Source organism: Medicago sativa, chromosome 3 (assembly GCF_051527215.1).
Source record: "Medicago sativa cultivar Bolivia chromosome 3, Bolivia_mono, whole genome shotgun sequence".
NCBI classification, from domain to species: domain Eukaryota; kingdom Viridiplantae; phylum Streptophyta; class Magnoliopsida; order Fabales; family Fabaceae; genus Medicago; species Medicago sativa.
In genome coordinates, this window is record NC_140751.1 from 5569650 (window position 1) to 5582019 (window position 12370).

A 12370-nucleotide genomic window follows, 5' to 3' on the forward strand; every position below is an offset into this window, starting at 1 on the left:
TCATTTCATAATCTACTAACAAACAATGTGGTAAAAGAACGTCATTATAGGAGGGATTGGTCCTATTTACATCAAATATGGCCAGAATACACACAAAGTTGATAAATACAAAATAACTACTATTCTCTAACTATTAAGCCTATCAAACAAAACTAACCAATAACCAATTTTACTACTTACACGTTTACAACCTTCCCAACTATTAAAAGTCCCAACAGTTTTAAATTTTTAATGATGTGTTGTTCATGCTTATAGTGCAAACCTTATGTATTAAAGAAAAACTTGTTGACAATTGATTTATTTCTTAGAAAATGATGGTTGAATGAAGGTGTGATCGATTGACCTCATTGAAAAAATAGAGGGCAAAAAGTTGTCACCTTCGCTCCAACGTATTATCGACAATAAAACTTTAAAGTAAGGAAAAAAAATTCATTCCTTTCTAATATGTAAACTCTAACAAAAATCGTAGTGTGCTAAATCAGCTGACCAAGGTATCGAAAGAGAAGGAAACAACATTAGTTGAAATTAAGATATTTAGGTTATTTCACGGGTGACAGAAAGATCGATTACTATTGAATGACCGTGTAAAGAATTGTCTTTACACCGTTGGTGTACAACAATTGTAAGTACTAAAAAAGAAGATGAAATTGTTGCACGTTGATAATGGAATAAAATAAAAAGATGAAGTACTCACAACAGATAGCATATATGCTTTATCAAATTATTTAATAGTACTCTCAGAAACTTACTAATCTAACCAACGTTAATCAATAACCTCATTCAAAAGCTCCATGAGCAGGGGGTATAGGGTCAACAAGAAATTTATCAAGAAGTTGATCAATTGATGTATAGTTGTAATCAGGGTATAGTTGTGAAGCTTCAAGGCCATCTTCCTCAAGCTCAAAGTTCACCATATCGCCTCTAACAAATATACTATGAAGGATGGAAATTGGAATATCTTCTGGAGGGGGTAAAGCTGCATCATAAACAAAAGTTACCAATGTAAGCTTGTATATGTATTATATTTACACAACATTAGTAAAAATTTCAAAGAAAGTAAAAATAAATTAAAGTCTTACTTTGTGATAGCTTGATAATATCTTCTTCTGGGAGAAAAACTTTTTTAAAGTTTTGACCACTTTTGAGCTCCCATAATGATATCAACTCATTTTGTGATATGATATTCTTGAAAGGACGATACACAACAATGCGATCGTGTGTTCTTGGATCATTTGCCACTTTAATAGTGTACATAGCAACATCCTCTTCATAATTTAGTACCGCTAAGAAAAATCAATGTCCCACAAGATTTGTTAACTTTGGACAACCAGAAAATAGAAGAAAGATGATGACTTAAAGTTTAAATGAGTATATTTTATTTATCATTTAGAGGGGAAAAAATGAATAGAAAATACGATATTCTTTTATTTCCAAGGCTAATGTGTTATGCTAATATATGTCGAGAGTATAGATAATAATTATTGTAGCTATTATGTAAAGGTTTAGGGTATATTAATCATTTCTCTTATGTAACCAACATTGAACTCATGAATAGTCGTTGTGAGATTAAACCACTAATACTTGAAAGCAACAATATCTCCTTCAAATGTGAGTCTCCCACATCCTATACCAAATCCAATTCTAGGATCTTACTCCTGCGTCCCCCTTGCCCCAATCCAAACCAGGACACTGATGCTACTTGTGGGAGAGTCTGAGGGACCGACATGAGCAACAATGGGGCAATGCTCCAAGACCACAAAAGAGAAAGATGTTACATCTCCATCCAAAATGATTAGACATATATACATCTCCACCCAAAACAATGAAAATTAGGTATATGGGTCATAGTCTCCGGCCCACATCATATACTTGATCCAAATACTAGGCTCCAACCACAAGTCGAACCAGAACTCAGATACCAGTTGATGAGGAGCGCAGAAGTAGAAACATGCCAATGCCTCATGACAGAAGAGAGTAGGAATGGAAGTTGGAAGGTCGGACTAAACTTTAACTTAAATAGGTCTAACCTGTTTTAAAATTTGAAGACCCGATTCTTGCCTATTATCTCTCATATGTCATTTTTTAAGTCTAGCATGACCTTATTTGAAGGCTATATTGACATGAAAGTTTATTTTATACTAATGTCTTTAAATGTAAACATAATTAAATATATAGGTCAATATAGGTCTAAAACTAAGTAGGCAAAACGGCCCTATGTCGATGTGATATATATGTTTACTATTTTTATTTTATAATTTTTTGGTGATATATTATAATTTATTTACTATTATATAATAAATATAAGACTGAAACTATATATGTGCGCGCACGCGTGTGAGATAAATAGGTCAGCTTGTTAGGTCTAATAGGCTTTTTTAAAAGTTCAAGTCTAGTCAATTTAAGTAAATAGTTTTTTTTTTTAAAGACTAAACTTAGTCATGTTACTAACCAAGTTGTGCTGAACTTAAGGTGTGAAACATATATAAATTGTTAATATTTTTCTTCTTACTAAAGTTTGAATTCAATTCCTTTAACTCATTGAACTCTTTCAGCCCTTTGCTTCAAATTAGTTGTGCTACCCTGTTGTCAATTACAGTTTTATGTCTTTCAGAGCCGGTCTAAAGATCAAAATAGCCATATGCCTATTTATTTGATTTTTTTGCCAAAAAAAAAAGTCCTCAACATTCGATGTAGTTAACAATATATAATATGAAAATTTAGTAATAGTCTAATAGATGTTTGCTTACCTCACTTTGTAAAGATAACGTCTCATATCCTCCTTAGCTTAGGTTTAAATCTTGGAATGAACACAAATTTTTTATTTTATAATATCGTTAATCTCGTGTTAATTTTTATTTTATTTTATTTTAAAATGTCTCACTATAAAATTTGTTTTAGACTTATAAATATGTTGGACCGGTACCATTTGCATTTCCCTATTAATATATTTTAGATTATAAAAACATCTTACCCTTCATCTATTTCACTCCTTTTGGTATCTTTGTCATGCATATATGGTTTATATCTTCTTACATGAAAATTAGCGTTTCATAAAATCAAATATGAAGTTATAATCTACCACTATCTTGAAAGGCTCATGCAATCAAATTTAATTTGTACCTTTAATTTGACCGCTGCCGTAGACAACAATATCTTTCTTTTCCTCATATGGACGAAGTAAGATATTGACAAAGTATGCACCAAAACAATTTGCAGAGACATAAGTATAAGGGATTCCAGCTGCTTCGATTTCTCTTCTAATTTTTATTTTCTTATCGAGAAAAGCTTGAAAAGGAGGAAGAGGATGCACTCGGTCTTCTTCTACACCAAAATCTGATGGCAAAAATCTCTACAAAAAATATATACATTTATAAAATGAAATATATACATTTATAAAATGAATTTGATTACCAACGGTCGTTTACGTTATTTTTGTTCACTTTGTTGAAACGGAGAATAAAACGATATCGGATACTACTTGTACTATTTTGTCGCGGTCGTTTTTAGGGTTATAGATCATTTTTAAAACCTTGGTAATCGTTAGTTTTTTTAGGGAGATGATAATCATTAGTTAATAGGCATCCATGTTATAGACTACATGCAAACCAAACAATCAAAAGTACGCCTTGTTAAAAAAAATGAGACAAAAAAATAACATAGAGTTGGGATAGAGATTCCATTGACTTGTGAAATTTTTGGTTTATGGAAATATTTATTATACCTTGATATTACCAGCAACTTTGATAGCATCTACAATTTTGAGTTGCTCCATCACTTGTGGATATGGAAAGGTACATATCACAATGTCTACTTTTTTAATCACTCTAACAAGCTGGTCATGTTCAAGTTCTCCCTGCAATTAATTATTTTTTATATGGGAGCTTCTACGGTGCAGTCATGAAACTGACTTTTTTGAAAAAGTTAATTTTGATCTTGATGTTTGATTCATTTTTAAATTCATTTTTAAATTGTTGATTACTGATTAATGATCAATAGTTATTCATCTAGTAATGCTTGCAACATCTTGGACTTATAGGTACTATTTTATCATTGGAATCTTTAACATGCAAACAGAGTTGATGATATTATGTGATAGTCTTAAGTGTTACACTTTGTGGGGTGTTGCGCTTAAAACAAGGTAGGATAAAATTAGATTAAGTGTAGTCTTGTTAATCTAATGAATTGATGATACTATGAGGACTGATCTTTTGATGTCATTGTACAGACAGTGGGGTGTTACTCACTACATTTTTGATGTTATAGTGTTAACTTTACCAGAAAAGTCATTCTCATGACTTCACCATAGAATTTTCCTTTTTATATTTATCAAGAAATAATTAATTAAAATGAATTGTTTATTTTCATTGCATATACTACATAGATAGAAAATTAACTATTAAGCATTAATCAAGTGGTTGAGAATAAATGGTTAATGAACTTTAATTAATGAGGAATCATTCAAGAGAATCTGAGTACAAGTTCTAACTGAAATAACTATCAGCTAGACTTTAATTAGTCGAATTTTAGTCGAACTTTGGATTTTCACGATTCCCACTCTCTCAGAAACTTGATGGTTAAGAAAAAGACTAAAGGAAAGAATTTAGAAGACTTACCTCCACAAGAATTGCTCCAATGGAATTGAATTCCTTGCAAAGTTGTATCTTTGAGGGAGAAGTTTGTGAATTAATAGGGCGAGTGTACACCAAAGTTGGATAGCCTAAAGAGATGCTTGCCTTCACCACATACTTTCCTATGTAACCTGTTCCACCAAATACAAGAATCCTATTTTTATTAGCCTCCATTTTCTTTTGGGTAACTCTTTGCTCTTGCAAATGCCTAACTTATTGCTTTGAGTATTTGTAGTAACTCAATCAATACTAAATAGTACAATTGCCTAACTTTTTTTGAAGTACAAATGTCTAACTTCTTCTATGATGATAGAAAATAAAATAGAAAAGTTGGGTCTATTTTTTATCATTGCAACCTCGAACTATGCCCGAGAAGACAAAATGTACTAGAATACAATCCCCCAACCCCAAAAAAGAAAATAATAGTATTTCTGTAAGAGCACACGGGTACATCGGGCATCATAAGAAAATGCAATAATTGTGAATGCATGCAGAAAGTTGGCTATTATAAAACTTACCACTTGTGATGCACGAAAAATTAGGTCATATCAATGAAAATTGTTGTTGACACATTAGTTTTGGCTAAGAAACACATGAAAATTGCCGTTGACACATTAGCTTTGGCTAAGAAACACATGAAAATTGCTGTTGACACATTAGCTTTGGCTAAGAAACACATGTAAAAAACGTTTTTGTCCCTTCGGTAGTTAACTGCCGAATTATGAAACCGGCTGCAGTTAACTACCGAGGAAAACTTCGGCAGTTAACTGCTGAGGAAATCTGAAAACTTCGGCAGTTAACTGCCGAGGAAACCTCAAACCTATTTTTTTTTTTACAAAAACCATTAATTCTTTTTATTCTTTAAACCTAAATTTTCCTTAATTAAATTTAATTCTTTAATCCTTTTAAGGAATTAAACATAATTCTTTTTATGATTTCATTCATGTGATTTTGTTGTCATAAATGAAGAAATATGAGAGATGAATAATATCTGCAATCAGTAGTTAATGGACCTAAAATGACGATTCAATAAAAAAAATGCAACAACAAAAACGTTACAAATGATAGAATAATTATATTTGTAATTATTAGTAATTAATTATAATATTTCAGATATTTTTTTGTTGTTGACAAATTATAATATTTCAAATATTATTCATCCCTCTTTCAAATAATTATATTTGTAATTATTCTATCAATAATAACTCTTTTTTTTTGTACAAATAAAACCACTTTTCTATTCTTAAAAAAAAAACCCTCTTTTTAATTAAGAAACGTGATTGAATATGTAGTAATTATAGGATCTGATATTTTTTTATTTATGACAACAAAATTATATGAATGAAATCAACAACTTTATAAAAAGAATCGTGTATTTAATGGCAACAAAATCCATATTTCTTCATTATGGCAACAAAATCATATGAATGAAATCATAAAAAGAATTATGTTTAATTCCTTAAATAATTAAAGAATTAAATTTAATTAAGGAAAATTTAGGATTAAAGAATTAATAGTTTTTGTCAAAAAGAAAATAGGTTTGAGGTTTCCTCGGCAGTTAACTGCCGAAGTTTTCAATTTTCCTCGGTAGTTTACTGCCGAAGTTTTCCTCGATAGTTAACTGCAGCCGGTTTCATAATTCGGCAGTTAACTACCGAAGGGGCAAAAACGTCTTTTACATGTGTTTCTTAGCCAAAGCTAATGTGTCAACAGCAATTTTCCATATCAATTCACATTTATCATTCAATACTTGATGCTAAAAAAGCAAATATTATTAGAATAAGTTCTTGTTGGAAATCCCTATAAAATGCAAAAGACAACGCAAAATCTGCACACCAGTCAGTCGTATTGCATGTATAAAGTTGGCTATCCTGTTCACCACTTCTGAAAAAACACGGATTTTTTTCTTAACGAGGGACCCACCGTTCAAACTTCTTTGAATCCATATCATTTTTTTATGAGCAAAAGATTCTTCAAGTAGTACAAGAGTCCTCCAACCCATGCAACAAAAAGAGACCAGACTCAACATCAATATCAATTCAGTAGCGGAGCAAGAAAAATACTCGGATATGAGTCAATAAAAATGTCATAATATATACACAAAATGTAAGTTGTAATAATCGTTAAACATAAAGTTAAAGTTGTTGAGAATCTTGGGAGGATATTTTGAAAAAATGAATTACATATTTTATGTATGTTATAAACCATGAAACTACAAAATATTAAAGTAAAATATGTGAGTCTACTCAAACGCTTTCTTAACAAGTGGGGTCGGTATTCGCTTGTTGATTGATGATGCAACGAAGAAGCGAGCTTTTGGCCACTATGTGCGCATTCTAGGCGACATCGACCTATCCAAGAGAATTTTTGAAGGGGTGGTGGTTGAACTTGAGGGCTTTGTGCTCTATGTTGACATTGTTTATGAACGATTACCTATGTTTTGTACCAATTGTTTCACCATTGGACACTCAATATCTCTTCGCAACAAGCTTCACCCCAAGAACAAAAAGGAAATGGTTACGCCAGATAAACCCAAAATGCAGGGTGATTCTTCTAATCGGCCAATCACCATCGAAGATGAATAACTCATAAGGAGCTGTCTAGGGAGGTAACACAAATTATCCCCTCGAGACCGTGAATGCTGCTAATGATAACACAAAGGAGGAAGATAACCACAATGCTAGATCTCATGAGGACCGCCATGAGAAGGCACATATTGCACATGAGAAGCATCGAGAGGCTGTGAAAGATGAGAACACCGTCCCAAACGAAGAATTATTTGGACATTACGCTTGTATTTTGATGAAATATTGGTGGAATGAGGCGACTTTGCTTTCAAATTGGAAGTTACTTATGATTGGTTCCCTGATTTTTGTTCACATATTACCAAATTATTGGTCGTGATATCACTACTTGCCGTTGGTTAATCCCTCAGAAGGTTGTGGAAAACGTAGGTCATGACTATTACTCATGATGGTATTGTTATTACTAATGACGATAATGTTAATGCAAATGTCGTGACCTATGATGTAACTATTGTTACTAATAATGAAACTATTGTTATTAATGAAACACATATCACACCTCATAATTGAATCGTGACACACAGGTTCATATTGAATTGTCTATTGCCTTTGAGGTAGATGCACAAGCAACACAAATGTCCCCCATGTTTACTCATATTGAGCAGCATCCTAAGGCAAGCAATATTTTCTACTTTTCTTTATCAAATGTCACCTATGAAATTAATTGTGGATACGTCCACAATGGTTGGACAACCAGGTATGAAACCTATTCTTGAGTCGATAAAATTTGAGACCATTGAAGTTGAATCTCCTTTTGAGAGGTCGTCCCATATAACTTTGAAGCATGTGGGAATTCCTATTCCAAATGTTGTTATGCATCGAGATTTGGTAACAGTGGAAAGTGTGACCAATAAGCCTGCTCATAAACTATCCAACTACCCTCCACATAGTTGTCATGTTTAATGAAAATGTTGACTCTCAAAAAATGAATATTTTAGTCTAACCATAGTCGTTCTTAAAAATGAATTTTAAGCAAAAAATGATCGGTTCAATTATTTTACAGCTAATCCGTAGAACTTTCGTTTTTTAGAGGAACTATTCATATAAAATACTCCCTCCGTCCCTATATGTAATCACCCATTTGATTTTATATTTGTCCCTAAATGTAAACTCCTTTTCAAATTACTAGATGTATTTATTATTTTTTCCTAAATATGCCCCTAATTAGTACTACTAACTTGTCTTGAAATATGTAAAGTCAAATTTAATACACATACAAACAAAGGACAATTTAGTAATATTAACACACAAAATAGACACATTAATTACATTAACAACTTTTCTTAAGAAATGTGAAAAAGGCAAAGGGGGTTTACATATAGGGACGGAGGGAGTAATTGTTTTCAATCGTTGGAAAAGGTGAAATATTAAAGTTCTTCATATCATAAAATTTGTAAATGGGTCCAATTTGTAATTTAATTATATGTACACCCTCCGGTCATTATTATAAGCAAAAACCAACATTCTAGGTTCATTCATTAAATGATGTATGTGGTTTATACTACCTCCGTCCCTATATATAAGACCCTTTTGATAAAATCACGGGAATTAAGAAAGTGGATATTTTTATTAAAGTTGTTTGAAATCACTATTGTTTTTACATTTTTATCCTTAGGAGAGAGAGTTAGTTTATGTTTTCCATATGCTATTTATTGCTGATTGAAGAAAAAAATGTATAATAAATAGGGGCATGTATGTAAAGAAATAATTAATGTAGTTGGAAATAGCAAAGGGGTCTTATAAAAAGGGACAAAAAAAATTCTCAAAAGGGTCTTATAATTAGGGACGGAGGTAATAATAAAGACTACATACATCATTTAATGAATGAATCTAAAATGTTGTTTTTTGCTTATAATAGTGACCGGAGGATGTATATACTAAAAAGAAATATGTAATTGCTGCACGTTGATAATGGATCAAAATTGGTATTACCAAAGAGAATATATTCACTCAATCTCAATTTATTCAATAGAACTCACAATAGATAGCATATGCGTTCTCAAATTATTTAATAGTACAATCAATATTTCAGTATACCTACGAAATTTATTAAAATAAATTAGGTTCATTCAAAAGCAGCAGATACAGGGGGTGGAGGATCAACAAGGAATTTATCAAGAAGTTTATCAATGGATTTGTAGTTGTAATCTGGATATAGTTGGGAAGCTTCAAGGTCATCTTCCTCTAGCTCAAAGTACATGTCGCCTTTAACAAATATGCTATGAACGATAGAAATTGGAATATCTTCTGGAGGGGGTAAAGCTGCATCATTATATAGACATAATTTTACCATTAGTCAGTTTTAAATTTCTCAATCATAACAATATCAAAATATTGATTTAATTTTTGACACATATATTAAAACTAATAGTTTAATTTATTCATTTTTTGAGGAAAAAATAATAGTTTAATAACTACACACAATATATAATGATATATCTCACCATTTCGTTGCTGTAAACATACTTCAAAAATAATATTATAATTTGATAAGATTATATCAATATGATGATGAGTTTGCATAAAACTTCTTGTATTATCACTAAATAATTTTAAACTCTAAAACTAGTAGTAATTAGTTAATTAATTTTTTGTTCTCTCAAAAAAAAAAGTTAATTAATTTTTTGTGACAAAGCTAATTGGTTTAAAATGAGAATGCAAAATTTTTTGTGACAAAGCTTATGTATGTATTATATTTACATAACATTAGTCAAAATTTGAAATATAGTAAAAAAAAAATATTGAATGAAACAAAGTCTTACTTTGTGATAGCTTGATAATATCTTCTTCTGGAATAAATACTTTGTTAAAGTTTTGAGCACTTTTGAGCTCCCATAGTGATATCAACTCATTTTGTGAAATGATATTCTTGGAAGGTCGATACACAACAATGCGATTGTGTGTTCTTGGATCATTTGCCACTTTAATAGTGTACATAGCAACATCCTCTTCATAATTTAGTATAGCTAACAAAATATAAAATTATCTCGTGAGATTACTAAATAATTCATTTGAATGCAACCAAAATATATGGAAAAAAAAGTAGTTTTTTTTTAGGGAAGAAAAAAAAGTAGTTAAATAGAAAGGTATATTATGTTAAGAATAATTCCTATAAGTCTAAAGCTAACTATTTTTTACCCCTCATCTATTACAGTCAAAGTCCATAAATTTGTGCCATCATATATGTTTATATAACCTAATACAATTATTTTGAAAGGTATATTATGTGTGTTTTCAATCACATTTTTTCCTTAACACATGAGACATGACTATCTAGCTGATGGGAAAATATGTACCTTTGGATTCACCACTGCCGTAGACAACAATATCTTTCTTGTTTTCATAAGGACGAAGCAAGAAATTCACAAAGTATGCACCAAAACAATTTGCAGAGACAAAAGTATAAGGGATTCCTGCTGCTTCAATTTCTCTTCTAATTTTTATTTTCTTATCAAGAAAAGCTTGAAATGGAGGAAGAGGTTTTACTCTGTCTTCTTCTACACCAAAGTCTGATGGAAGAAATCTCTGTAGGGAATATATACACTTATTAAATGAAAAATAGTTCCATATTTCAAAGATATTTAGTTATATTAAAAAACTAACAGCAACAATTAAAAGAAAATAAAATTTAAAGATGAGGATACAAAGTGCCTCATGTTATATATATATATATATATATATATATATATACACACACACACACACACACACACACACACACACACACACACACACACACACACACACTCACAAAGAAGGATGAGTGTTATTTGAACAACCATTTGGTTAACAATTTATGAAACAACCATAATTTACAATGAAAAAATAGGTATTAGCAGGAAAACCAAAGTTATAGAGAGATAAAGTAAAAAGTAACGTGAGTATGAGAGATAAAGTTATCACAAAAGTTGTCACAACATGAATTTTCAAATATCATTTTTCAAAAAAAAAAAAAATACACGAGTTTGGGCTGATTTTTTCCTTTCTATTCTACCTTTCATTTAAAATATTTTATTTATTATTTTATCCTTTTTATAACAGTATTTAAATTATTAATTAAAAAATAGATAAATATGATTAAAATATCCCACTACGATAGGAACAATATTATTAAAAATATATAAAGGAGATGTGAGATTTTGGGTTAAATTTTCCTATAAAAATGTTATATTGTTGGTGTCATTGAAAATGATAAGAGTTTATATTATATTTACATTATTGTTGTGTAATTGCAAAACTTTTTTAGTTAATTGGAATTTTTTATCACCTTGATATTGCCAGCAACTTTAATAGCATCTATAATTTTGAGTTGCTCCAACACTTGTGGGTATGGAAAGGTACATATCACAATGTCTACTTGCTTAATCACTTTCACAATCTGGTCATGCTCAAGTTCTCCCTGCAATAAATTATTGTTGATATATACTTATCAAGAAATTAATTAATTAACAAAAATTATTTAATTTCATTACATAATAGAGAGAAACAAGACTTACCTCAACAAGTGTTACTCCAATGGAATTGAATTCCTTGCAAAGTTGTATCTTGGAGTTAGGAGTTTTTGAATTAATAGGGTGAGTATACACAAAAGTTGGATGACCTAATGAGATGCTTGCCTTCACCATATACTTTCCTATGTAACCAGTTCCACCAAATACAAGAATCTTATTCTTCTTGGCCTCCATTTTTTTTTGTGTACTCTTTTTTTTTTTATGATAATCTTTTGTGTACTCTATGATCTTTGTAAATGCTTATTATCTTACTACTTCGACCAAATATTTATAGTGTCACATTGGCATCTATCATTCAACATTTAAATAGTCATTACTATTAAAAAAATGTTTTTTTTTTGTTTTGTAGGAAACTAACAAGATCTCTATCGGTACAAAAATGACCAGAGCATTTTTTTTTATATCAAAGCATGCATGACAGAAGTGTGACATTTCCATTAAGCCGCCTTCTATGTGGCTGGAATATTAGACCACACCAAACTCCTAATTAAAAGGATGATCCTATATTTTTCATGATGGTTAAAATAGAAAAAAACTGGATTCGAAGTGTCAAAAGGAAGAAAATTCGATCCCATACCAGTTGCACTTTTCCACATTTTTCGAAAAATTAATTCAATGTTTTTTTTTGTAGGACCTTAATAATACT

General features: G+C 30.6%; 2 protein-coding genes across 3 annotated transcripts; both read right to left on the reverse strand.

The window, feature by feature from the left end:
- Positions 1–637: 637 nt before the first annotated feature.
- On the reverse strand, positions 638–4921 carry LOC146935163 (eugenol synthase 1-like). 2 transcript variants are annotated; one of them, XM_085750316.1, is made up of 5 exons: positions 4614–4916; positions 3722–3853; positions 3121–3349; positions 1080–1283; positions 638–976 (listed from the first exon to the last, which is right to left on the reverse strand). In XM_085750316.1, the coding sequence occupies exons 1-5, from the start codon at positions 4800–4802 to the stop codon at positions 777–779; spliced, it is 954 nt and encodes a 317-aa protein (XP_085606442.1). In that variant the 5' UTR covers positions 4803–4916; the 3' UTR covers positions 638–776. The 2 variants fall into 2 exon arrangements, with proteins under 2 accessions (XP_085606442.1, XP_085606443.1); XM_085750317.1 differs by lacking the exon at positions 3722–3853 and having other exon boundaries at positions 4614–4921.
- A 4201-nt stretch (positions 4922–9122) lies between these two features.
- On the reverse strand, positions 9123–11948 carry LOC146935164 (eugenol synthase 1-like). Its single transcript, XM_085750319.1, has 5 exons — positions 11710–11948; positions 11481–11612; positions 10510–10738; positions 9976–10179; positions 9123–9475 (listed from the first exon to the last, which is right to left on the reverse strand). Exons 1-5 carry the CDS (start codon positions 11896–11898, stop codon positions 9279–9281), a joined length of 951 nt encoding a protein of 316 aa, XP_085606445.1. The 5' UTR covers positions 11899–11948; the 3' UTR covers positions 9123–9278.
- Between the last annotated feature and the right edge of the window lie 422 nt (positions 11949–12370).

What these genes read in the sequence shown, in the direction of transcription:
- LOC146935164 (XM_085750319.1), bottom strand. Translation starts at nt 11,898, where the DNA reads ATGGAGGCCAAGAAGAATAAGATTCTTGTATTTGGTGGAACTGGTTAC. An exon ending in TTGGAGTAACACTTGTTGAG is followed by an intron (nt 11,613 to 11,709) that starts GTAAGTCTTGTT and finishes AATTTATTGCAG; the next exon opens with GGAGAACTTGAGCATGACCA. An exon ending in TATTATCAAGCTATCACAAA is followed by an intron (nt 9,476 to 9,975) that starts GTAAGACTTTGT and finishes ATAATGATGCAG; the next exon opens with CTTTACCCCCTCCAGAAGAT.
- LOC146935163 (XM_085750316.1), bottom strand. Translation starts at nt 4,802, where the DNA reads ATGGAGGCTAATAAAAATAGGATTCTTGTATTTGGTGGAACAGGTTAC. An exon ending in AAGTTGCTGGTAATATCAAG is followed by an intron (nt 3,350 to 3,721) that starts GTATAATAAATA and finishes TATTTTTTGTAG; the next exon opens with AGATTTTTGCCATCAGATTT. An exon ending in TATTATCAAGCTATCACAAA is followed by an intron (nt 977 to 1,079) that starts GTAAGACTTTAA and finishes TTTATGATGCAG; the next exon opens with CTTTACCCCCTCCAGAAGAT.